This window comes from Raphanus sativus, chromosome 5 (genome assembly GCF_000801105.2).
Source record: "Raphanus sativus cultivar WK10039 chromosome 5, ASM80110v3, whole genome shotgun sequence".
NCBI classification, from domain to species: domain Eukaryota; kingdom Viridiplantae; phylum Streptophyta; class Magnoliopsida; order Brassicales; family Brassicaceae; genus Raphanus; species Raphanus sativus.
In genome coordinates this window covers 37,680,630-37,705,521 of record NC_079515.1, presented here as the reverse complement: position 1 = coordinate 37,705,521, position 24,892 = coordinate 37,680,630, and the positions used below count along the sequence as shown (strand labels likewise).

The window sequence follows — 24,892 nt, the reverse complement described above, 5'->3', positions numbered from 1 at the left end:
GATATTGAGATCGAGAAGTAGAGATTGAGATTCTGAGGTCGGAATATAGATATCGAGAAAGGGGAAAGTGAGAAAGGGTATTAGCAATAGTTTATGATGGAGAAGATTAGGGTTCAATCTCTTTAACATCTCATGTCTGAGTTCGATATATGGATCTAGAAGATGTGAGGGGAGAAAAAGTTTTCACGATTTTGTATAAAGTGAAGAGATAAGGTTTGATTATTAGTTAGAGAAAAATAAATATTTTATTTGTTTAAAAAGTAAATAAGTAGATCGCTTTGATTAGTTAGAAGAAAAAGTAACGAAATACATCATCTTTTTTTTTTTCAGTTGGAGGTTATCCTGGTAAATTTGTAATGAAAAAGTGTGTTAAAAACTCAATGTGTCTTTTAGTGAAATTAGAAACTCAACTTGTGTCTCCAAGCGTAAATTTCTCCTGTTTCTTTGGTTCATTTTTATGATCCACTTTCTTTTGTAACCGTTTTTAATTAAAAACTATGAAATAAAAATAATATATATTAAAAAAATGTTGCTGAGTCGTATCCTATTGTTGTCACGTCTCAGTCCGTAACTGAATATACTTCTTTTACTCGCCGGTAGGGCATCGGTTTACTTTGATTTTTTTTTGTCGAATTTTCATGTTCGTTCTGTTGTTATTTGTCTTAATTTCATCGTTGGTTTGGTTGTAAGACTTACAGACTGTTCGTTCTGTTGCACTCTTCTATCTCATGGTTTTCTCGCTAACATGCTATAGTGCAAATGTGCAATGCTGTATGTCTCGCGCTCTTCCTATCCATATTATTATTGTTTCTTGATTGACTTGTTTGGAAACTAAACACATTATATTGTTTCTTGATCTTATCGATGTCACCGCTGTGTTGTATTATTAACTCTGAAAAGAAGCTCAGGAACTACATCTTTCTCTGCATCATGGTTATCTTCAGTTAAGAAAAATCAAATTCTAGCCACTCTTTCTCATGCGGTCCATATATAGCATTACGGAGGACGATGATCTACTTTATTTGTTGATTTATGCGTTTGGCTATTAATTTTTCTTTTTGAGTGAGAAATTTGTAATAATTCACGGAAACAAAAATTTGGAAACAAAAATTTGGAAACAAAAATTTGGAATTTTATTTTCGGTTTTTATTTACTTAAAATAGATTAGAAATACATGAAACAATGATAACACAGAGTTATAATTCATACGAGAAAAAATAAGATTATTCATAAACATAAAAGCTATAACTGGTAACCTTAGAAAAAGAATAAATATAGTATAATATTTTTTAAAAAGAAATGTTAACAAATATTATTTATAAATGGTGTAAATTGAAAAGAACGATAAAATTGCTAAAAAAAGGAACGATAAAGAATAGTCTATTTTTATTTATTCTTTTGGTCACTATTTAAACCCAAGAAGACCATGTTTCTTACCAAACACGATCCGGGATGGTCTTGTAGCCGGCTTAGTACTGGAGGTGGTTAGTGCGATCTTCCCCAGGTCCATTCCAACATTTTAATTTGTTTTAAGAAAATAGAATAGCTGTTTTAAAACTTTTTTTTACATTTCAATAAAACTAATTTTAAAATAAATATTAATTGTTGGGTCTAAAATTTTTTAATGTCCAACCTCGTCTGGTTAGGTTGGCTATTTCCGTTCATTGCATCTGTAGTTATATGGGGTGAGACCCTCTCGTCCACAAGCTTTCATAAGATTGGCATAAATCGTCCTTTTGGCAGGAACTTTCATATATTCACAGACACACGCCGGTCTGGTTGGTGGTGGCGGCGGTTTATTAAAATGAATTTTACAACAGTCGTCTTCCTTGTTTTTATTTTTAGAAACACGGTCCACGCAGTAGTCAAGATGTATATTGCACCATAGTACATAGGAAGCTCTTTCAGCAGGAGTCATTTTTTTACTCTTGATAGGAGCTGGGAATGATGTCAAGAGTATGAAGAATGCTGTGATGCACATTAATGTAGGGATCTTCATTATCTGATTCATTTAGTAGCTCTCGTGAGATCAAACAAAATTTCTGATATTTGAAACATATGTTTTTAGGTCTTTAAATAGCAAAAACTGGTTTAGCAACGAATGAACATACTGGTGGGAAACGAAACCTAAAGATAAGGGAGGACCATACACTTGTTTTCTATTTTTATTTAGAAAGCAATCATTAAAACTCGGTAGAAACATATGACTTGATCATATGACCCTAACAAGAGGAAGTTATGATCAATGGAGTTTTTTGTTCTTTTGTCAAAATGTGAATCAATTTCATTAAAATGGCAAGGAGATACAAGTGATTAGGTCTTTATAGCCCCCATGCAAAAAATGAATGCATCTTGATTTGTTAAGAAACTTGCACGTTATTAAATCATGTAAAAAAGAAGTAGGAATAATTAACCCCAAAATATTCGCTATTTAGTTTATTTAAATATAAAATATCGAGAATTCAAATTTTTTTTTTTAAATATCATAAAATTAATAATAATTCAAAGAAAACTAATTTAAAAAAATAAAAATTTTAGTATGTGTTTCATTTTAAAATAAATTAACAAAAAACAACATGTTAATATATGAATAGTACAATTACATCAAGTTAAATTTTTTAACATAATATTATGTACAAATAAAAAAAATATTATCAAACATTTATATTATAAAATAATTTATTTTATTTTATATGTAAATTACAAAACATAAAAATATATATGCATGAAATGGTTTATGAGTTTATGTTGAAAATAAGTTAAATCAAACATTCGTGCGGGGGCGCGCGGATCGAGCTGTAATTTATATTAAGTCCCATATTTTTGAAAGACCATTATACGTATATATAGGTTACATGGTCCCCAATTTGTTTCTTTTTAAAAATTAACTACGATTAACCTAAAATGTTTATGGTCTTCTAAATCTTAAATCCGTCCATGTTCGCTATTAAGATCAACCAGCTCATCTAGAATCCATTTCCCTAGTTGTTGAACTACAACAAAGCAAGTGCTGCTATATATAGCAAAAGTCTTTTGAATGTTCGGCCGACTACAAAGATAAATTACGTTGACATCACCGTATAAAGATTTTGCAGTTTTTAATCTTGTTATCAAATCGCTGATAAGCTGTTACAGAGGTTGGCCATTAATCCATCTCTTGAACATAACGGAGTACTCCTCTTGTTTATACACTATCGTGTGCCCGCAGCCCTATAAAACCAAACCCACAAACACTGAGAAACTCTCTCAAGTATAAATGTTTTCTTTATGTAATAATATAATTGTGTTAAAAAAAAAGACCTGCTTTCACAGTGGCAAATGTCATCTTATTGGCATACGTCCTCGTGTATCTGCAACGGAAAAAAAAAAGATTGTTTGTTTAACATGTGTTTTATGTGATGAAAATGACAAAAAGAATCCTAATACCCAGCGACTTGACTGTGAACCATCCATGGTCTCCAATCATCAACTATTGAATAGTTGAGTGATCTTATCCAGTATTGAGTTGAAAGGAAAGGGACAAGCATGTCGTGATCACCACTGTTTCACCAAAACATCATGCCAAGATTTATAAAAAAAAAGTTATGATCATAACCCTTAGAAATTAATTAAGCCTTAACACATGAATAAAGAAGAGTTGTTGTGGACGACCTGAAGATGAGCGATCGATATCCTTGGATGCTGTTGTTTTTATGGTATGGTACACTGCTGTCAATGTCAGACTTGAAAGGCATTTCCGGATCGCATCGTGACCATTCTCCTATACTCCCCTGCATATTCTCACGGTTTTATAACCATCAATCAAAAAGCCTTTCTAATATTACTAAACCATCTTATATTAATACTTTTTCATCAATCATCATGCATTAATGCATATACAACCTTCTCCACATGAAGGGCTCTGCGCACACTCTCCTCATTAGCCCAGCGGGTTGACTGCACAGTCATGCGATGCCCATACGGGTTGGTGTCATTGGGATCAGACGGGTCTACGTACTGTGGTCCAAGAATATATGACATATCTAATCCATTAACACACTGCATATAAGCACAAAGCCTGAAAGTTAATGATTTACTTTTTATAAGTGTCTAATATTTCAGTGTGTGTGTGTGTGTTTACCCTCTCAAACTCTTCAACTACATTAATGCATTCTGTGTTAAGAGGATCCACTTTAACATAATTTCCTGTGCAACTTCTCCTTAGCGACTGCAAATAAGAATATTGAGTTAGCTTCTCAGCTGCTTCGTTATGATGAAGGGAAGAAAACATGAAAGTAACTCTACCTCGTAGATTTCATCAGAGATCAAACCCATTCCATGAGCAAATGGAATGCGCCAATTTGTATCGCTCTCCTCTTCTGTTGCAGGATTTCCCAGCACGTAACCCTATAGAGAGGGTGTAACAAGTGTACAAGACTCTCAGTTCTCGATGCTCTCGACAGGGTATACACATATAATGTAAACTGCAAGCATAAAACCTATGATGTACCTGAAGATTTATTTGAGGTTTACAGCATAACCCATTTCCTGAGATAAAGTGAGAACTTTCAATGAATCAGAAGGAAATCTCCTAATTAAATTTTCAATATTTTAAACCTTTAATTTACAAAACATTAAAGTCTGTTATACCGCTGTTTTGGATGGTAAATAGTTAAAATGAAGGAAAATGTATTGGTTGAGAGATTTTATCACTAGTAGTAAATAAAACTTAACTCAAAACATAAATTTGAAAATGACATATTATATTCTTAATTTGATAACTAATGTTTTATGTTCCAATAAAACTTTTATTCACTGCTCTGTTCTTTTTGAAAATTGCATCTTGAGTTTGTATACCATTCAACTAAGCTAGTAGGGAAAAAGACACTAAAGCTAGTAGGACAACAACTATTGCGAGTATACGATGGTTCCTCTTCGAAGAGGCTCTGTCTCTAATTGGATGCGGTTAAATTGGAATAGACGAATAAAAGTATATTAGTTATCAAAATTAAGAAAATAATATGTTATTTTCATATTTATATTTAGTTTCAGTTTTTATTTATTTTTATTACTAATAAAACCCTTAACTATTTAACTAATACACTGCATTTCATTTTAATTGTTTTCATCCAAAATAGACTGTTTTGTAGACGGAAGATGGAAACATTTTGTAGGATGAAGGTATAAAACGTTAAAAATAAACAATTGAAATATTAAAGGGCTTATTGAAATGATAAAAAAGTTTGATAGAGCAATAAATTTGAAATTTTCATAAAAATGATATAAAATAAATTTACCAATTGATATTTCTTGAACAACAGCTGGAACCGTTTTACCGGAATAAGAATTTCCGGCGACATAAAAAGGATTGGAGAAAAACTCAGGATGCTTGACTAGCCACTGCACAAGAATCAACAACAACAACAATAACCAAACCACAAAAGATCTATGCACAAAGACATTAAAACACTTGAGTTTTTCTTTTACATTACAAACAAACTCATGGACCCGCTTAGCTGATCCTGTGTCACTTGGTATATCAGCAATAGGATTGGGCGTTCGGATACCCATTCGGATTTCGGTTCAGTCCATTCGGGTTTCGGATTTTCGGGGTCAAAGATTTCAACCTCATTTGGATATTTTTAAATTTCGGTTCGGGTTCGGTTTGGATCTTTACGGGTTCGGTTCGGGTTCGGATAACCCATTTAAAATGTTTTTAAATTTTCAAAATTTATTATATACTTTAAATTTTCAAAATCTATAAGAAAGATAATATATTACATATAAATTTTCATAACATATATGCCAAAATACCTTAATTTAACACATAAATTAGTTTTCTTTGAATATTTGGATAAAGAATCAATAGATATTTAACTATTTTGGTGTTTTCAGTATATTTTAGCTATTTTAAACATTTACTTTTGACTATTTGCATATATTTTCTGAGTATTTTGGAAAATTAAAAGGTATCTTATATATTTTAATATTTTTAATATACATTATATATAAAAATAATGTATATATTCAAGTATATAAATTTATTTCGGATACATTCGGGTACCTAAAATATTTCGGTTCGGATCGGGTTCGGTTTCGGTTCTTTAAATACCAAAATTTTGAATCCGTTCGGATATTTAATCAATTTTGGTTCGGGTTCGGTGCTACTTTTTTGGATCGGGTTCGGTTCGGTTTTTCGGGTTCGGATTTTTTGCCCAACCCTAATCAGCAAGTCGGTTTCTTGAGTAAGAGAAGCCAGTGCCAACTGGCTGATCCAAATAGATTATATTCGCCACCTGATAAAAAGGAAGAAGCAGTCATCCAAAAACTTTGAAAATGACCACAGAGTATTCTGTCATATGAATGTATAGTGTGTGTTAACCTTAGTCCATGAATATGTAGTAGAGACCAATGATGGGATATCTTCATTGTCAGATTCAGTCTTGAAAGCCAGGGGCCCTGCGTTTTTCTCAAATCAAAAACCAAGTTATCAAGATTTATGTGGAGAGAATATTTTATATGTTACCATTTTCAAGAATAAGGGCAGAGAGAGAAGAGCAGCCAGGTCCTCCGGTTAACCAGACTAGAAGAGGATCTTCTTTTGTGTTTCTCTCAGATTTGATGAAGTAGTAGAACAGTTGTTCTTCCTCTGCCTCACCAACACCAATGTACCTGATTGACATACATCAAAAAAACCAGAACATAGATTCATTAATTATTTCATAACTAGACTAGTATGGAGATGAGGTGATGAAGAAGGACAGAACCCAGTTTCAAGCTCAAAAGGAAGAGGGCCTTTGAAACCAGGAAGATATCTAACTGTAGATTCTCCTGAATAACCATGCACAAGAGAAAGCAGCATAAGCAACAACAACTTGTTCCCCATTGTTTTCTTTGACTTTTTGAGTTAACCTTATATGTAGGACGAACACATGTGTAGTTTTAAATAAATGAAGATGCTATGGAGTACCCGATCATGTCTCATAATAATTTAGAACCAAGAAGAATATTTTTATATAGTTTTAAATAAAAGAACACCAGAGGCGGTAGATGCGGCTTGAATACCATCTTTCTTGTGATCATATTTGCATTAACATTATTAGAACAATTTGAACGGTGAGTTTGTAAAACATAAGTTCTTAAAAACAAAATAATAATATTCAAAATTTGCCGTGATTTAAGAATAATATTCAAATTAAATAATTAAGTTTTGGTTTAAATTAAAACACTAGATTAGTTAAATAAGAACATGTGGCAACATAGCGTACCTAGAGGTTCTTAAAAGTACAAAGATTAGAACTTTTACCTTTTCTTTCCTTAATTTCTTTTAATTTTGGGCAAATAGTAAATTCTTTTTCAAAAAAAAATATTTTTAATTTTTTTTGTTAGAAGCCCTTTGCATCTCTTTGTTGGAGGTGTTCTTACACTCCGTATACTATAAGTGATTTTTTTTAAAAATATTATTATTATAAATAATTGATATTCTCGCTATTCTATATATAATTTAATAACATTTAAATTTTGTGACTAATTACAAAATATTGTCTATTTTTTTATTGGTTGAATAAAATATTGAATAAAATATTTTTATGTAACCAATATAAATTTATATAAAATTTGATGTTTTCTTAATTTAGATGTTTTTTTTTGAAAAATTGCAATTTAGATGTTAAAGTAGTTGATAATCAAACGATCTAATAATATACCTTTGGGAACGTGAAGAACAAGGCAGAACGTGTAAGTGGAGTGGTCGGAAAAAATCTGAATTGAAAGATAAAAAGAAATTAAGAATTTTAAAATTTTATAAGTTATGATATAAAATTTAAAATTTTAAACATAGTGCTAAATTTAGAAGTGATAACTATCAAATATATATAAATAAAATAATACATTTTTAAAACTACTCTATTACATTATTAAATAATACAATTAATACTCTTTCCGTTTCATAATACTTGATGTTTTACCATAGTACACAAAGATTAAGAAACTGTATTTTTTAATTAAAAATATTTTAAAGATATAATGTTAAAATCAATTAACCAATAATAAAAAAAATTGTGAAATCTAATTGGTTGAACAGTTTCCAATAAAGTTAAAATAACCTTAAAATCTCAAAACTTTAACTAATTTAAAGCAAAATTATCTTTCTAAAACATCAAGTATTATGAAACGGAGAGAGTATTTTTGAACAAAATCCATAAATAATTCGGCCTTGAAGTTTGCACATGGGAGCATGCATGTTCCTCGATCCAATAATAAATCCCTGGGAACGTGAAGAACCACGTAGAAGTGACATCGATCACTGGAGGTTAAGCCACATTAAAACATAAAATAAAAAATTCAAGGAGGACATTTCGTTAATTAGATTAGTGAAACTTGTTGTATGTGGTTTTGATCTCTAGGCTGTCTTTAGCTCAATTAGTATTTTACTAGGTGATTACCCGCGTCCTGCGCGGAATGAAAAAATTAAAAGAAATTATAAATTTAATCAATAGATATTGAAAACACGGAAAATGACATATTATACATAGAATAGATTAGCATAAGTAACATTGATATCCAGATTAATGCAAGGAAAACTAATTTGGAATGAGATATTTACTGAATTTTTCAAATAACTAAAAAGCTTACCGAAGTATCCGGATAAAGATAACCTTATTATGGTTGATAAACAGTAATTGTCTTATTATTGAAGTTAAATCATTATATTTCATTAAAATTATAATGGTTTTGAAGTACATAAAAATTGTAAAAGAAAATAAATATATTGAAGTAAATAATATTAAGTTGGAAAACAATAGAAAAAAGAAGAAACTAATATGAATTTTCAAATTTAGTGGACTTATTAAGACTCAAAATTTTAAAATAGACCCTTTATCGAACCTTAATATTCATTATAATTCAAAATACATATGAGCCTCTTCTAATTTATCTTTTATTTATAAAAAGTGTTTTTACTAAAAAGTTTCGAGGAAACACGAGACCAGGGGCTACAGTTTGATTGTTGGATTCGATCTCTTTTCTCATCACCTGATATATCTAGATGTTTCCACAAAGTAATGTTGCAAATCCCTAATTGTTCTTAGATTTTCAGACAATTATATAAAGTATTATATGTATAGGGCGAAAATTAAAGAAATCCACATTAAAAATGACGTTCTCCTTAAATTTAATCGGAAATAATTATATGAATTTCCAAATTTAATGTATGTCACCATTTATAAAAATTTTCTAATATTTTTTTTTGTTGCAAAAGTTAATAGACTGCAAGAAATTTAATAGAGAATTCCTTTTTGAATGTATTTTATAATGTTTCAAGATTACTCATAAATTTTTATTTACGACATTTTGATTTTACAATATAAAACAGTTTATATTAACCCACACTTTGTTATCATTTCCCATAAAAAAATATTAATAAAAATAAAAGTCATATACCAAAGTTTTATAATCATATTTTCGAGTCCCTAAAAATGGCATGTATTATTTATGAATCTAAAGAAATTAAATATTATAAAATATGAATCATAAACCCTATCAATTTTGACTATATATAAGACTATCTTATTAATTTCGTATAGGATTATAATTGTAGATTTCAAGATAATTATAGAAATTATTATACACATATGGCGAAAATTAAGGAAGTTCACATTAAAAAATGGTTAGTTCTCTAAATTTAATCGGAAATAATTATATAAATTTTCAAATTTAATAACTTTCACCATTTATGATAATTTTGTAATCAAAAGTATTGTTGCAAAATTTAAGGGATTGCAAGAAAATTAATATGGATTTTTTTTTGAATGGATTTTACAATTTTTCAAGATTGCTCATAATTTTTATATATGATATTTATTATACAATATAGAACATTTTGTATTGTTCAGTCCCAAAATAAATGTCATGTATCCCATAAAATATAAAAATATTTAAAATAAATGTCACCTACTAAAGTTTTGTAGAAGAACATAATTATGAATCTTTTATATTTTCTACTCCCTAAAAATATCATGTATCATTTATGAATCATAAAGAAATTTAATATTATAAACATATGAATTGTATATATAGTCAAAATTCTATCAGTTGTGACTATATATATCAGACTAACCTATTAATTTCGTATAGGATTATAATCGTAGATTTTTAGATAATTATAGAAAGTATTATATGCATATGGCAGAAATTAAGGAAGTTAATATTAAAAATGATATTCGCCTTAAAATTAATCAGAAAAATTATAGAAATTTCCAAGTTTAATGTTTGTCACCATTTATGATAATTTTGTAATCAAAATGTATTTTTACAAAATTTTAGGGATTGCAATAAATTTAATATAGAATTCTTTTTTTAATGTATTTTACAATTTTCAAGATTGCTCAAAATGTTTTATATACGATATTTTGATATTACAATATAAAATAATATAAAATAATGTATATTGTCTATCCCAAAATAAATGTCACATATTCCATAAAATACAAAAAATATTCATCAAAATAAATTTCATGTACTAAAGTTTTATAAAATAACATAATTATGAATCGTTTATATTTTTCAGTCCTTAAAAATGGCATGTATAATTAAGAATCATAAAGAAATTTAATATCAGAAAAATATGAATCGTTTATATATAGCTTCAGCTTCAGCTTTCTTCTTAGCTTCAGCTTTCTTCTTTGTTTTGCTTTCTTCGTTTATATATAGTCTTAGCTTCAGCTTTCTTCGTTTATATATCGGAAAGCTACCGGATTTGATATTATCGTTCATATCAATACACGTAACCAATTAACATGACCAAAACATTATGTTAAGATACATCACAAAATCGTGACCAATTAACATGACCATGCTCGAGTCAACTTTTTATGATGTACTATGAAAACAATAATATAGACTTGTGATTAAGTCAAATAATCAATGTTGCCTTTATGAATATTCCATTTATAGATTTCCGATACAGTCACACAATTAATACGATTTTCTCCACAATTAATTGTAAAGACATAATGGTACATAGATGCATAAAATGAAGGATATACTATATGTTTTAGGCAATGGCATGACTGTAATAAGTCTAGGCAAGAAAGAGTTTTTGAAAAAAGGTTGTGAGGTAGAGTGTGGTGATGCCAAGTAAGTAATGGCAAACTTGTTAATCACACATGATTAAAATGTTTATTTATAAATAGTTTCCTCAAATAATAAGAAGGGGATTAGAAACGTTTTATAAAAAATCACGTGCATTTAATTATCCATAAATCAACTGATGCAGTGCGTTAAGAATGTAAATTGTATCTAGAATTAATTAATTAAACTAATTATATTTTGTATGATTAGTTTGTTTGTGGTTCTTCAGGCCACTTAAGTTTAACGGGCCGGCACTGCATGGGAGCAAACCGATCAGAGACAAATTATGTTTTCAATCATTGGGGGTGTTTTTGTAACTTACAGACATAGAACGCGTTTGGAGCTAATAAGAATAAAAAGGGGTCTAATTTGCAATTTCCCATTAAATTTGATCGATGTTCTTTTTTGGGGGGGATGGTGGGTTGAGTTTTGTAGACAAAACGACGTCTCGGAGATTGAAACTACGGATCGTGTCTCCGATTTCAGACAACCTTTTTACTCCGACAAGAAGAGATTTTAACCTTTTTCAGGTCAGATTCTTCCTTTAAACTCAAATCTCCTTATTAGCTTCAGCTTTCTTCTTTGTTTTGCTTTAGTCTCTGGAAAGCTTTACTTTTTTTCTTCTTCACTTTTGTGTGTTTGTGACCTTGGAAACTTAAGACGTTTAGTTGACTTTCCAGAAAGCTCAAAAAGTTTCAACCTTTTTGTTCATTCGGCAGCAACCAAAAGCAGCGATTTCAAATGTTGATATGATTTGAGTTTCATGTGTTTGTTGTATATTGGTTTTTGAGCGATGGAACTGCTAGATTTATAATCCTCGGTTTGATTTTCAGTTGATGTTAGTACATAACTTGTTGTCTTCATTCGGAATACAATTCCTAGTAAAGAGGCTCGATTAGTTAAGCAACTTGCAGCCTGTTTTAGTGAATCAACACTTGATCTCTTGTGCTTAGACATTTTGTACCGTAGTAGTTAGGTAACTTCGATCTGCTGGCTAAAAGTAATGCATGAACGTGCGTCCTCAATCTTTAAGGGGTGTTATACTACTTGTTTGCAGGATTGGTTATAACTAAATTGGGTTTACTTTGTTCTTGGTGGCTTAATGAGTTGCTTTTGGTAATGGCTTTCGCTTATAGCTTACTCAGCACTAGACTCATCTTAGCAGTATTAATAAGCCACATGTGTATTTCTTTTCTTTATTTGTGAGATATCTTCTGATACTATCATATATCATTATTGATCTTAGCATTGATTTTTGGTTGCAAAAGAGTTTCTTGTAGATGGCAAGCTTTGATCCTCTGTTTATAAACGAGCCCTTTAAATTTCCTTCTCTTGTTATCATCTAGCCCCCTTTGTCTGTATATGTAGCAAAAGAGAAAATAGTACTTAAACTGTTTGTTTTTTATTTCATTCAGTTCAGTCAATGGTTCACTGGTTGTTCCTTATCCATTCACATTGGTTGTTTTGGTAAGATTCTGTAGCATCTCTCTCTTTTTTTCTTTTAACATGTCTTCTTTCTCTGCTATCTGTTAATTATTTCCTTATCCTGCATCTTTTCAGTCTTTTCTCCCTCTAGTGAACACTGCACCAGAGGTAAATCGCCACACTGCAAAAGGGAGCACAAGTGGAATAGTCACTGCATCAAAGTATTGTTACAGAAGTTAATATGGCTGATACCAGTTCAAGAACTGATGCCTCAACTGATGGCGACACAGATCCTAGAGATATGGGGGTTAGCTCTTATCATTTTATTATTTCATTTTCTCTATAATATCTCTACAGGACTAATTCCTCATGTTAAATTGCATGCAGTCTGAGAGAGGGCAAGGGATGCAGCTTGCTGCTGCTTCTGACTCTAGTGGTCGATCAAAGGATAAGTTGGATCAAAAGGTGATCATCATATTCATCTCTGTCTGTGGATCAACAAGTATATATGTTTATATTGTGCATATGCATAATCTGTTTTTTTTTGTTTCCTCTTTATTGTGATCCATAGACCGTTCGTAGGCTTGCTCAAAATAGAGAGGCAGCAAGGAAAAGCAGACTGAGGAAGAAGGTATATCTTGCCTTATGAATTTTTTTTATATATTACCTCCTACTTCCTTGTAACATCTCTAGAAGAATATCTACTTGCCATTAACTTTAAGTGTTTCCTCCATAGGCGTATGTTCAGCAGCTGGAGAACAGCCGACTGAAGCTGACTCAACTTGAGCAGGAGCTGCAAAGAGCAAGGCAACAGGTTTAACTTTTCTTTCTTTTTTTTTTGGTTTGGTTCTGATAAGGAAATCTTCATGAGGTGAAGATACTTCACTTCTCCATGCATAACTGATAAAAATTGAAAATTTAACATTTTTAGGGCGTTTTCATCTCAAGCTCAGGAGACCAAGCCCATTCTACTGGTGGAAATGGTAGGTTCTTTTTCCTTTCCTTTAGTATTCATATTGATCTTTTTTGGTTATTTATAAGAACGAGAGTTTGCAATCAATCCCTTAGCTCAGTGGCTTGATTTGATTGATGGATTGGTGATTGCATAAGTCATCTAATGTCAATATGCTAAGGCTTATTTAGAGTTAACGGTTCAAGAGTCTAGTTAGCACTGGTGTAAGCTCAGTCTGCAAGGTGTAAATGTCTTGATCTTGTACACTTTTCTTTTTTTGCAAGGGGCTTTGGCATTTGACGCCGAACATTCACGATGGCTTGAAGAAAAGAACAAGCAAATGAACGAGCTGAGATCTGCTCTGAATGCTCACGCAGGTGATGCTGAGCTCAGAATAATTGTGGATGGAGTGATGTCTCACTATGAGGAGCTTTTCAGGATTAAGAGCAATGCTGCTAAGAATGATGTCTTCCACTTACTATCTGGAATGTGGAAAACACCAGCTGAGAGATGTTTCTTGTGGCTTGGTGGCTTCCGTTCATCTGAGCTTCTCAAGGTGAGCTCTTTTACAAGTTCAATAGAGAAAAGTTTTAAATTGAACCAACTCTAATAATTAGTTTACGGCAGCTACTTGCGAATCAGCTGGAGCCAATGACAGAACGACAGGTGATGGGCATAAATAGCTTGCAACAGACGTCTCAACAGGCTGAAGATGCGTTATCTCAAGGGATGGAGAGTTTACAGCAATCTTTAGCTGATACTTTATCTAGTGGAACTCTTGGTTCCAGTTCATCTGATAATGTGGCGAGCTACATGGGTCAGATGGCTATGGCAATGGGGCAATTAGGCACCCTCGAAGGATTCATCCGCCAGGTACATTTGGAATGTGAATGTTATATATCCTATTCATATAATGGAGTTCATAGGGCATTTCTTGGTGGCAGGCTGATAACCTGAGGCTGCAAACACTGCAACAGATGATCAGAGTGTTAACAACGCGTCAGTCAGCTCGAGCTTTTCTTGCCATACATGACTATTCATCTCGACTACGTGCTCTTAGTTCCTTGTGGCTTGCTCGGCCAAGAGAGTGAACACACAAAGAATAGTGCTTTGCTCAGCTCTATACATAATCTTACAACTCAAATCGGTAGGGATACTCCTTCCAAGAGATCACAAAGCAAAGGCCTCTCTGTTCTTACAGAAGACTGCAGATCTTGAAAATGGTTTTCTGAGATCACCCAAAAGACTTAGATTGTGATGTGTGTTGTTGTAATCCTTAGCCATGTAGTAGTTTCTAGAGAGTGAATGTTTATAGCCTTTGAATATTGAGCTCATTCATCAGTGTAAGGTCGTAGTAAACCAACATGACAGAGGATGGGATACACTTTCAGGAACTTGGATTGTTTAATCAAACAGACCAATATCAGTTTATATTTGAGAGTTAAATCATAGCAATATCTGCAAAAACACTGTCACAGATAAAACTTAGAGAGAGGTTTGACCAAACTCATACAAATGAAAAAAGGTCTAATTATTTTGCGGGAAGAAGACTTGTTCAAGTCATGAAAGGCTTTAGGTGAAACTCGAAAAGGAAACATGAGGAGTTCAGAAGTAGTTGCTGGTGTAGAAATTTTTGAGAAAATCAGACTTTCCTTGATCCTTGCTTCCGGTGTTCTGGACGAGCCCTTCACCAACCACGTATTGACCGATGATATGGTGACGCTGCTTTGCGTGATCCACTATGTCAGTCAGCTCTTCCATTCCCTTGAATAGAAGAAGATCAATCACCTGCAGAAGAAGCCACACTATCATCACGAACACTATATATTGCATTCCAAAAGAGCCAACAGAGAACAATAAACCATGATCACTGACTGGCATCCAAACACAAGAAGTTGCATTCAATGTGTAACAAGTAAAACGAGTAGTTAAAGCTCCCACCTTTCAGCTCTAAGAAACTCTCTACCCAGCACCCAACACACAATACACACTTTGATCATCGATAAGACTCGATTACCCAGAAGATAAAGTCCCCAAAGCTCACACCTTTCCGCTCTCAGTAACACTCTATCCAACACCCAATCCAGAAGACACTTAAATCATCGAAAAGACTTAACTACCCAGAAGGTTTAAGTCCCCCAAAGCTCACACCTTTCCGCTCTGAGAAACTCTCTACCCAGCAACAAACACACAAAGACACTTTATCATCGAAAAGACTCAACTACCCAGGAGGTTTAAGTCCCCAAAGCTCTCAACTTTCAAACATAGATGCCAAGTCAAAAGTGCAATATAACAAGCAAAAAAAAGGGCTCAATTGATTAGGAGAGGGTACCTTAGGGTCAGTGACGTGAGCGTTTTTACGAATCTGAGCAGAGATTGAGAAACGGAGCTGAGAAGGCGCGACGACGTCTTGGAGATTGTAAATGTCCATGATTGTAGGGATGGATCTACAGGCAGCTCTGAAGTAATCGAATACACGGCGGCGAGCTTCCGTTAGGTTCGCTGAGTTCGGAGGTACGCCGATCTTCCTTAACGTGAAAGGTGCCGCCATCTGATCGCTGAAGCGAGGATCTTTCTCTCTTCCTCAGATGAATAACCAAGGATCAAAGGCTGAGAAAGAAGAGAAACAGTCAACGACGTCGTTTTTGCCATTGAATGGGAAGAGGGGCCTAATTGATAAATTACATTTTTCTGCTGGCTCGACGTCGTATTGATTATCGCTCACATAGACGGTTCTTGAACTCCTTCTAAATGTCCCACATCGGTAAGATATAGAAACGTTGGTATAACCTTAGCGCTATAAAAGATAAGCGAAGCCCAACTTCCTAATCATACCTTTCTCGGCCTTTTGGCTAAGATCAAGTGTAGTATCTGTTCTTATCAGTTTAATATCTGATATGTGGGCCATCGGCCCGCTCGATATTAATTGTATTTTTTAAGGGAGAAAGCCCATCAAGATAGCTTGCTATCTGGGCTTTTTCATGAGTTGCTCATGCGTTGCACGATTGCACGGGCCGGCTCAACCCACCAAATCAACAGTTATAACTTTAATTAAATTCAACCAATCCATAGCCCATATAGCACGCGAACAGTAGGACGTCCTTTACTCTGTCGAAAGTATTTGAGAAAAGGAAAGAAAAAACTTCCAGATATTCTACGGTGTCGTTTTAACATTAAGTGGCGAAATGGGCGTAATCGGTAAATATAAGATTTTGGTTTACTCTGTGGTTAAAGTCATGATTTAATTGAACCAAATGGTTTTGTGAAGAAGGGTAGAAACGTCATTAACTACTCCAATCCTTCGCCGGTTGTGTCTCTCCGCTTCTTAAACCCCTCTCTCTCTTCAGGAACTCAACGCCGTCTGACATATTATTATCACTCTCATGGCTGCTGCTGCGGTAACAAAGATGGTTAAAGACGAACTTCACAACTACAGCGATGAAGATGATACAGAAGAGAACTTCTCTGAAGACGGAGACTGGGGAGACTGGGAAGAAGAAGCTGGTATGGAGGAAGACGGTGACGGCTCCGAATCTGACTTCCTCTGTTTGTTCTGTGACTCTCACTACGTTTCCTGTGCTCTACTCTTCGAGCACTGTCTTGTGAGCCACGGGTTTGACTTCCACGGAGTTAGAAAGGAGCTGAAGCTGGACTTCTACGCTTCCTTCAAGCTCATCAACTATGTTCGGTCACAGGTTAATTACTTTATGTGTTCCCTGTTATACAAAGTTTTTGTCTTTTTTTTGGATAAAGTTGGCTCCTTTGATGAAACTAGGTGGCTGAGAACAAAGCTGTTGATGTCAAAGATGTGAACTTTCCTTGGGATGATGAGAAGTATCTGAAGCCCTTTTGGCAGGAGGATTCACTTTTGTACAGCTTTGCTGATGACGAGGAAGAAGAAGAAGAGGGATTAGATAGAGAGGGTTTGATGGAGGATTTGCAGAAGCTTGGGGATTTAAGTATTGACGTTGAGGCTATAGGAGAAAGCTCTGTGTCAAGCAATAAGGGTGTTACTCTTATCTCAAGCTGCAGTGACCTGAAACGAAGTTGTAAGGATGGTTTGGTAGTGGTTAATGGGAAAGATGAAGAAGCTAGAGTTTGTGATGGGAGGTTAGTTGGTAGGAACGTAAGGAAGGTGAATGAGAATTATTTTGGATCTTATAGTTCGTTTGGGATTCACAAGGAGATGATAAGTGATAAGGTAAATGCAATTTTCTGATATGTGAGCCTGTTTGTCAACTGTTGGATGCTTTTTCATTTTGGTTTGTTCTCATTTATAGGTTAGAACAGAAGCATACAGGGATGCTCTTTTGAAGAATCCGAGTCTCTTGTCTGGCTCTGTTGTAATGGATGTTGGTTGTGGAACTGGAATATTGAGGTTAGTTAGGTGCTCTATAGTGGCCATCTCATTCTCTTCAGGAAGCCTCTCAGTTATGACTAAAACATTCAGTCTTCTTTGCCTGTAGTCTCTTTGCCGCTCAAGCTGGGGCTTCAAGGGTAATTGCAGTTGAAGCTAGTGAGAAGATGGCCAAAGTTGCAACTAAGGTTAGCTTTCTCTACTTACAAAAAAAAAGGTTTTCTTTATTTTTCTTATATTAACTCTTCTCCCATTTGAAATTGTTTTTTCTTTTCCTAATAGATTGCTAAGGATAACAAAATGTTTAATGATAAAGAGCATAATGGGGTACTTGAAGTAGCAAACTCAATGGTTGAAGAGCTAGAAAACTCCATACAGATTCAACCTCAAAGTGTTGATGTGTTGGTCAGCGAATGGATGGGATACTGCCTTCTATATGAGTCAATGCTCACTTCTGTGCTCTATGCAAGAGACCGGTGGTTGAAGCCTGGAGGTGCAATCCTCCCTGACACAGCCACAATGGTGTGATTGTTATTTTTCTTTCTCTCCAAATTTTTGTTTCTTCTTCTGCTATCATATTGATGAGTTTTATTTATCCCTTTGGTTCTCCTCCTTTGGATCTCAAGTTTGTTGCTGGATTTGGAAAAGGCGCCACAAGTCTTCCTTTCTGGGAAGATGTCTATGGCTTTGACATGTCTTCAATTGGCAAGGAGATTCTTGAAGATACTACTCGTATTCCCATTGTTGACGTTATAGAGGACCGTGATTTAGTGACTGGGCCTGCCCTTCTCAAGGTTTGAAAGCTTGCTCGAACTTTATTTGCTTTCTATCTAAGAATCAACTTCCTTTGAATTGATGTGTTTCTTCCTTTTGTAGGCATTTGACCTGGCTACCATGAAGCCGGATGAAGTAGATTTTACAGCAACAGCAACGCTTGAGCCCATTGATTCAGAAACAGAAGCTAGGTTGTGCCACGGTGTTGTGTTGTGGTTTGACACAGGCTTCACCAATAGGTTCTGCAAGGAAAACCCAACCGTACTATCCACATCACCCTACACTCCTCCAACACACTGGGCTCAGACGGTCTTAACGTTTCAAGAACCAATCTCATTGGCACCAGCCACTCTTTTGTCTGGTGCTGAGAGAAGAGGAGCCATTGGAACGGAAGAAAGTCCAGTCTCAAGCATCCATCTGCGTGTGAGTGTTGCACGAGCGTCTGAGCATCGCAGCATTGACGTCTCATTAGAGGCTACAGGGGTGAGCTCAAAGGGTCAGAAGCGTCGTTGGCCAGTTCAGATATTTAATCTATGAATGTTATTGTAATACTCATTTCGTCCATTTTTTATCTACAGCAAGGATGTGGATTAACTTCCTTTTTATTATGAGGGTAAAATAATATTTGTTTTATTGATAAATGTTAAAGAGAGACAGTAAAAGGAATCCATCGCGGCTCATAGCCTGACTTGATGACTAGAAAGCTAAAAACAAAAAACTCTCTAGGGAAAGGATTTACAGTTGATAGATAGCATAGTTGAAGAGAACTCTATGAATGTAGTGGCTCAGTTTTGAGGGATGCACCACCTGAGGACGACGTATCACTTCCATTTTGGTTTTGTTGGTTTTTGAGGGGAAGGCTGTTTGCTACCATAGAATCGCTGACCAGTTCTACGTCAAAGTTAAGCGTCCTCTTGCGCTTGCTGCTGTTGCTGCTGCTGCTGCTGCTGTGACACCAATATAGGGGTTGGTTTTAGCCAAATCTTGTGCATATATGGAAGAAGCTGATGAGAGATGTGTGTGTTTTAAACTTACTTGTTCAAGCGGTTGTTGATGGCAGTTAGGTCTTTTGAAGGGCTCTGGTAAGCACGTGTGCTTTCTCCAACACAAGCATAGGAACTCTTTGCGCTGTGTAAAATAAGAGCATCCATCTGCAAATTCACCAGTACAACGGAAGGTTAGTCAAAAATAAGGGCTCTGGTAAGGTTACTCTGTGAAGAAGAGTTTTAAGTAGTTTGATCTCTTTACCTTTGATCCCCTAAGTGGAGAAACATAAACATTGTGTACTGCCGATACTTTTTTAGGGGACATGTCTGGAACACTTGGAAACACCGATACTTTCGAGGATCCATGACAATGACCTGTAAAATGCAATATAAGACAATCAATTAGCTTAGGTTCTGATTCATGGATAAAGTCTCACGTCTTAACATTTCTTAACTACCTTCAGGCTTATCATTGGCCTCCACAGCCTGGTCGTTACTTACAGGAACTACCTCCACCAGCAACGTCTTTGCGGCAGGAATAAATATGTCGTTGTAGAATGTGATGATGTAAACATGATCTGGCCCTATTCTCTGTTACACAAGCCATTGTCACAAGTTTTAGTCTTCTTCACAGAGTAACAAGTTCAACTTAACGTTAAGTGTTCACATATAATAATACCCCTTGACGGCGACAATGAAAAGAATCCACATAAACGCTGCCAAAGACAAGCGGGTTGCACTGTGGTTGCTTCCGATAGTTGTATACGATCTCACTGAAAGTCAGGCTCATTTGGGATATCTAGAGGGGTTATTCATGGAAAAAAGGCGTTAGCAGAAGATAAGCCATTATAAAACAGACAAAACATAAAGTTTAAGACCATGAAGTACTCTACTCACCTTGGCCACTCCGTAAAAGCAACAAAGAATGATTTGGTCAATATGTCGATTGAAGAAAAGAGAAGTCCGTTGAGCAAGTACATGTTGAAAGAGACGGTATACACTCTCCCTTATCTCCTGAGAAAATTGTAGCCTTTCCACCATTCCGTTGATTCTGACAGCAGCCAATTTACTAATCTGTAGAAAACCATCATGTAGTCAATATGGTAGTTAAGACAAACAAACGATTAGTTATAAGTTGTATTGGACATTTAGCACACAAGATTGCATTGATCAGCTACCTTAGTGAAGAATATATTGATCCCAGTTTCTGCAAAAGTTTCTCCTCCACCCCCTGGGTTGGGCCTTGTCGGACTGTACACAAATATCCAAAAAGTTAAAACTTAACGAGTACATGGATATAAATCAAACCAAACTAACTCCCACAATGACCCAAAATGTACCTAGCAAATGCAGACTGCAACGGAGGTGCTGGCATCTTGGATTTAGCGTTGCCAAAGGCCAAGAGACGATCCTTTACAGGTGATGTAAAGGAATTGCGCTCAACTAGAATGCTGTGGTAATCAGTACACTGTCTTTTGGGTGATTTAATATCCCCATTTTGTCCTGTAAGTTTGAGAGATTTGGTAAGAAAATCACACACACCATTAATAGTAGGTTCAATAAGGCGTTTCAACTGCTTTGACACGAATACAAACTAAATTACCTGGACATGTTTCATGCATTTGGATAGATGAGGCATTATGATTTAGTCCTCCAGAGAAGTTAATAAGCGCTGCAATTGCATCCAGAGATGGCATCGGTTCAGCTAGTAATCTGAGCTGATTAATCTCCACTGCAAGCGATGGCCTGGCAACAATCAGAGAGTTGTACATTGAAGAGCCTTTCTCCCATACCATACTCTCGAGCAGCCGTTCCTCCAGAGAGTTCAGATGCCTTCTCAACTCCCTAGGCAGCGAATCCTCATATCTGATGAAGCTCTCTACAACCTTGCAGAGATCAAAGGCTGTGATCCCAGTCTTCTCCAGAACAGCCGGGAACAACATTGTTATGCTTCTGTGGGTAGCCAGAACCAGTTCAGCTGAACACGCCAGCATGCATCTATGGAACCTCTCATTTGTCAGTAAAGAGTTTAAGTTGGTAGCATGCAAAATCTCAGCTTCTGCTCTACACATTGCCTCAAGAACTCTGTAGTATAGCTTGATAGCTTCTAATCTCCGCTCTTTTGCCCATATGTCATCCATAAGGTTAACAGGTTGCAAACTTCCGCCTGCACATTGGTAACCAAAGGAACTATTTGGAAAAATAGCTTCCAATATTACATGCGCTCTTCGTGTGACATCGCTTGTTATATCCCTATCACATGATTTCAGGAAATGTTCCAGCCCAGGAGAAGGTTTCGGCAGAAGCGGACGTATAACAGTCCTGAGCCATTTGGCAGTTGTCATTGCTGTCCTCACTGGTGTTGCTGTCAACTTATTACCACCACCAATAATACTATTCGTCTTAGCGGCAGGTGACTTATGAGGAGAGAGTGGACTTATAAATGTCCTCGCAGGTGAGCTCAGAGAATCAGTTTTCCTCTTAACGCCAGTAATATTAACAGCTCCTGCAGATAAGCTTCCAGATCCAAGCAAGCTATCCTCTTCATTGATGAAGATCCTCTCATCAAGTTCGCTTTTATTACAGACTGCATCAGCGTAATCTTTTTCTAGTGTGATCAAGCTGGTTGAGATGGATCTCTCGTCCAGTAAATCCTCAAAGTAGGTCAGACCATCTGAAAACGAAACTCCATTTTTATAGAAAAACCAGGTAGCTATTCAATCAACTCACAACACTATGTGAAATGGAAAAAATGTTCTTAGACCAACCTGGGTTAATACTTCTTAGCTTGTCAGTTTGGCATGCGGATGAAGAAGAGTGCTTCTTCTTCAGTATTGATTCTATCAAATTGTTGGTCTTCTCCATTATTGCCCTCAACTCATCTTCTGAGGCGTCATATATCTTGCAAAGCGATGCAATCAAGTCTACATCTTTGTCATCTTTCTTAACTGAAATTCATCACAGAAATGAGAATAGGGGATAAATATATTCAATCCGACAAGGTCAAGTGGCTACAATAAAATAAACACTTACCAAAGCGTGAAGAGTCTTGGATGTTGAAATTTCTAAACCGACAAGGGACGTGTATGATCAAAATAGCCTGATTTTGAAAATGAAGCGTCTGTCAAGTAACGAAAGTATAACAAATAGTAATGAATGGACAAACTAGGGAGTGTTTACTAACCAGTATAGAAACTAGGCCATTAGTGCATGTCACAAGGTCTTTAAAGCGACTAAAAGCGTGGTTTCGGAGTGCAAGAAAGAGTAACCATCCAAAACGGTAACTATCCGGCAAATAACTAGCAGAGTTTGCTGAGGTACTTTCTGCGTTTGCGTCGTATGTCAAGAAGAATTCCCGGTACCCACGTTTGTAGTAACTGTCACCAAGAAAAGAGTCAGTCACATACATAGAAGTAGCAATTCAAGCCCATATTCTGATCATTGCATAGTGAGAAAGTCTGCTTCTCAGATTAAGGTGTTACGAAGGTGTATATCTATGTCAACCACTATCATGCACACAGGACAAAGAAAAACGAGGTACGACTGCAAGACAGGAGATGAACTAAACTCACCTGCTTAGAAGGCTAAGATGGACAAAGTCAGCCTGCAGCTCCTTTGCCTATTAAGTAAAAAAAATTAGCAATGATGCAACATAAAACTATATATAAAGAGGTAAGGACAGTACCTGAAGTCTGTTCTCCCAGTCTGAACCGTAAAGTTGACAAAGCACAGGACCAGCCTTGACCACAAACTGAGGCAACTCTCTAAAGAAATCCACAATACTGAAACATAAACAAAGAATATTATCAAAACAAATATATATTATTAAAAGAAAGGCAAGAAGAAATTGGGATTACGTACTTGAGCTTTAGAGCCCTTAGTATCTGACATAGATTAAAACCATTACCACCAGCCATTGACTGGTGGACGTCCACTTGTTTTCTCACAGAAAGCATCTTCACTGAGTAGAGAACAAACGCAAACCAGAACCTCTCCACTTCCTCCGCCTAATAAGCATAACAACAAAGAATTAATCATAATACTGATAAAAGGAGAAAAAGAAGAGAGACAAAAGTGTATATTATCACCGTTCCACTTCCAATGTCAGCCATGTTTGTTGACAAAATCAGTTTGGTTTCTGCAAACAAATTCAAAGCTTCAACGCAAATGCTACTCTCAAGAGACAGAACCTTCTGCAAAAATCAAATTAGATTAAAGGGGGATTAGAGCTGAATATTCTTCAAGTTCATTGTGTATGATATAAATATACAACATTAAAAATCAAACAAAGAACCTGGCATAAGTCCAAGAGAGATGCTTCACTTCTATTTCCATTAGAGTCATTGGGTGGTGGTGTCAGTGGAGGCTCAACTTCTTCCATGCTCGCAAACGCAACTAATCGTTCCCTCTCAATACACTGAAAAATAAAAATAAAGTACTTTTTAGGGGATATGATGCGTTAATAGGAGAATTAATCACACAAATTGAACTTCAATAGGAACCCTAATTAATCACACAAATTGAACTTGAAGAAGATTTCCCCCCTAATTCTGTCGAAATTTTGAATTTTTTTTTATTCAAGAAAAATCTCGAATTTCCAATCGAATCCATTAAAAAATTACGAAAATCCAAACCCAAATTAAAATTCAAAAGCTTTACTCAAAATATAAAATTCAAAAAGCTAGGTACAAGAGAAAAGATCTTACATATGTTTCTGTAGTAATCACAGAGATCCCAAAACCAAAACGTCGCTGGTTAAAAAGCTGAACAGAAAGATCCGAAATTTAAGAGCTCTCTCACTGCTAACGCCTCCGCCTTAAATCGAGACGAATTAAAGAAGAAACGGTGTGAGAGATATCTACGTAACGCTCTCTCTCTGCTTCAAACCCTAAGAAGAAATTTAATCTCGCGCGGGAAAACAACACCAAGTCTATGTATATATACACACACGTGAGTATACAATTTAATATACGCGCACTGTTGACCACTGATGTGGCGACACGTACACCTCTGTGACCCGATTAACCGCCATAAGAAATCTTCTTTTACTGTCCCGGAAAACGCTGGGAGGGTAATAGATTCGCCGTTACGGCGTGGGGTGTTAATACAAACGGATTTGGGTTTTCGTGACCTCGATAAAGCCTCGCGTAAGTTACGATCCGGCCCACCCTGCACACGACGTCGTTTTCTTGTTTGGTTCGATTTCGCGGAAATTTAGATAACGTTTGGTTGCATGAGTAGGAATATTCCTATTCGCGGATAGATTCAGATATAAAAAGTCGTTATCTT

At 35.3% G+C, this 24,892-nt stretch overlaps 5 protein-coding genes and 1 non-coding gene across 9 annotated transcripts; 3 read left to right on the top strand and 3 right to left on the bottom strand.

The window, feature by feature from the left end:
• Positions 1-3,018: 3,018 nt before the first annotated feature.
• On the bottom strand, positions 3,019-6,899 carry LOC108859347 (serine carboxypeptidase-like 15). 2 transcript variants are annotated; one of them, XM_056986750.1, is made up of 14 exons: positions 6,747-6,899; positions 6,506-6,651; positions 6,362-6,438; positions 6,219-6,275; positions 5,467-5,532; positions 5,277-5,379; positions 4,490-4,527; positions 4,285-4,386; positions 4,121-4,207; positions 3,883-4,038; positions 3,652-3,770; positions 3,428-3,540; positions 3,305-3,357; positions 3,019-3,210 (listed from the first exon to the last, which is right to left on the bottom strand). In XM_056986750.1, the coding sequence occupies exons 1-14, from the start codon at positions 6,863-6,865 to the stop codon at positions 3,130-3,132; spliced, it is 1,317 nt and encodes a 438-aa protein (XP_056842730.1). In that variant the 5' UTR covers positions 6,866-6,899; the 3' UTR covers positions 3,019-3,129. The 2 variants fall into 2 exon arrangements, with proteins under 2 accessions (XP_056842730.1, XP_056842731.1); XM_056986751.1 differs by lacking the exon at positions 3,019-3,210 and having other exon boundaries at positions 3,287-3,350; positions 3,427-3,540.
• A 4,600-nt stretch (positions 6,900-11,499) lies between these two features.
• On the top strand, positions 11,500-14,935 carry LOC108863507 (transcription factor TGA6). The gene is made up of 10 exons (XM_018637953.2): positions 11,500-11,639; positions 12,525-12,576; positions 12,670-12,841; positions 12,922-12,999; positions 13,106-13,165; positions 13,271-13,348; positions 13,466-13,517; positions 13,771-14,042; positions 14,114-14,359; positions 14,431-14,935. The coding sequence occupies exons 3-10, from the start codon at positions 12,776-12,778 to the stop codon at positions 14,575-14,577; spliced, it is 999 nt and encodes a 332-aa protein (XP_018493455.1). The 5' UTR covers positions 11,500-11,639; positions 12,525-12,576; positions 12,670-12,775; the 3' UTR covers positions 14,578-14,935.
• LOC108863508 (NADH dehydrogenase [ubiquinone] 1 alpha subcomplex subunit 6) lies at positions 14,882-16,173 on the bottom strand. Its single transcript, XM_018637954.2, has 2 exons — positions 15,819-16,173; positions 14,882-15,274 (listed from the first exon to the last, which is right to left on the bottom strand). Exons 1-2 carry the CDS (start codon positions 16,035-16,037, stop codon positions 15,092-15,094), a joined length of 402 nt encoding a protein of 133 aa, XP_018493456.1. The 5' UTR covers positions 16,038-16,173; the 3' UTR covers positions 14,882-15,091.
• Positions 16,174-16,317: 144 nt separating this feature from the next.
• Positions 16,318-16,514, top strand: LOC130495384 (U2 spliceosomal RNA). The gene has a single exon (XR_008934655.1). It is a non-coding gene; the product is annotated as a U2 spliceosomal RNA (small nuclear RNA).
• A 264-nt stretch (positions 16,515-16,778) lies between these two features.
• LOC108861095 (probable protein arginine N-methyltransferase 3) lies at positions 16,779-19,258 on the top strand. Its single transcript, XM_018634921.2, has 7 exons — positions 16,779-17,181; positions 17,262-17,687; positions 17,767-17,864; positions 17,953-18,031; positions 18,126-18,365; positions 18,470-18,637; positions 18,720-19,258. The coding sequence occupies exons 1-7, from the start codon at positions 16,870-16,872 to the stop codon at positions 19,152-19,154; spliced, it is 1,758 nt and encodes a 585-aa protein (XP_018490423.1). The 5' UTR covers positions 16,779-16,869; the 3' UTR covers positions 19,155-19,258.
• LOC108861094 (retinoblastoma-related protein 1-like) lies at positions 19,236-24,642 on the bottom strand. Of its 3 annotated transcripts, none has more exons than XM_057011096.1 (18): positions 24,310-24,642; positions 23,898-24,020; positions 23,692-23,796; positions 23,465-23,610; positions 23,289-23,385; positions 23,176-23,222; positions 22,788-22,980; positions 22,637-22,703; positions 22,372-22,551; positions 21,207-22,277; positions 20,944-21,106; positions 20,782-20,854; positions 20,501-20,677; positions 20,283-20,402; positions 20,062-20,194; positions 19,866-19,978; positions 19,654-19,768; positions 19,236-19,568 (listed from the first exon to the last, which is right to left on the bottom strand). In XM_057011096.1, exons 2-18 carry the CDS (start codon positions 23,982-23,984, stop codon positions 19,387-19,389), a joined length of 3,069 nt encoding a protein of 1,022 aa, XP_056867076.1. In that variant the 5' UTR covers positions 23,985-24,020; positions 24,310-24,642; the 3' UTR covers positions 19,236-19,386. The 3 variants fall into 3 exon arrangements, with proteins under 3 accessions (XP_056867076.1, XP_056867077.1, XP_018490422.2); XM_057011097.1 differs by having other exon boundaries at positions 19,236-19,561; positions 19,653-19,768; positions 24,310-24,641; XM_018634920.2 differs by having other exon boundaries at positions 19,236-19,564; positions 19,653-19,768; positions 24,310-24,639.
• Between the last annotated feature and the right edge of the window lie 250 nt (positions 24,643-24,892).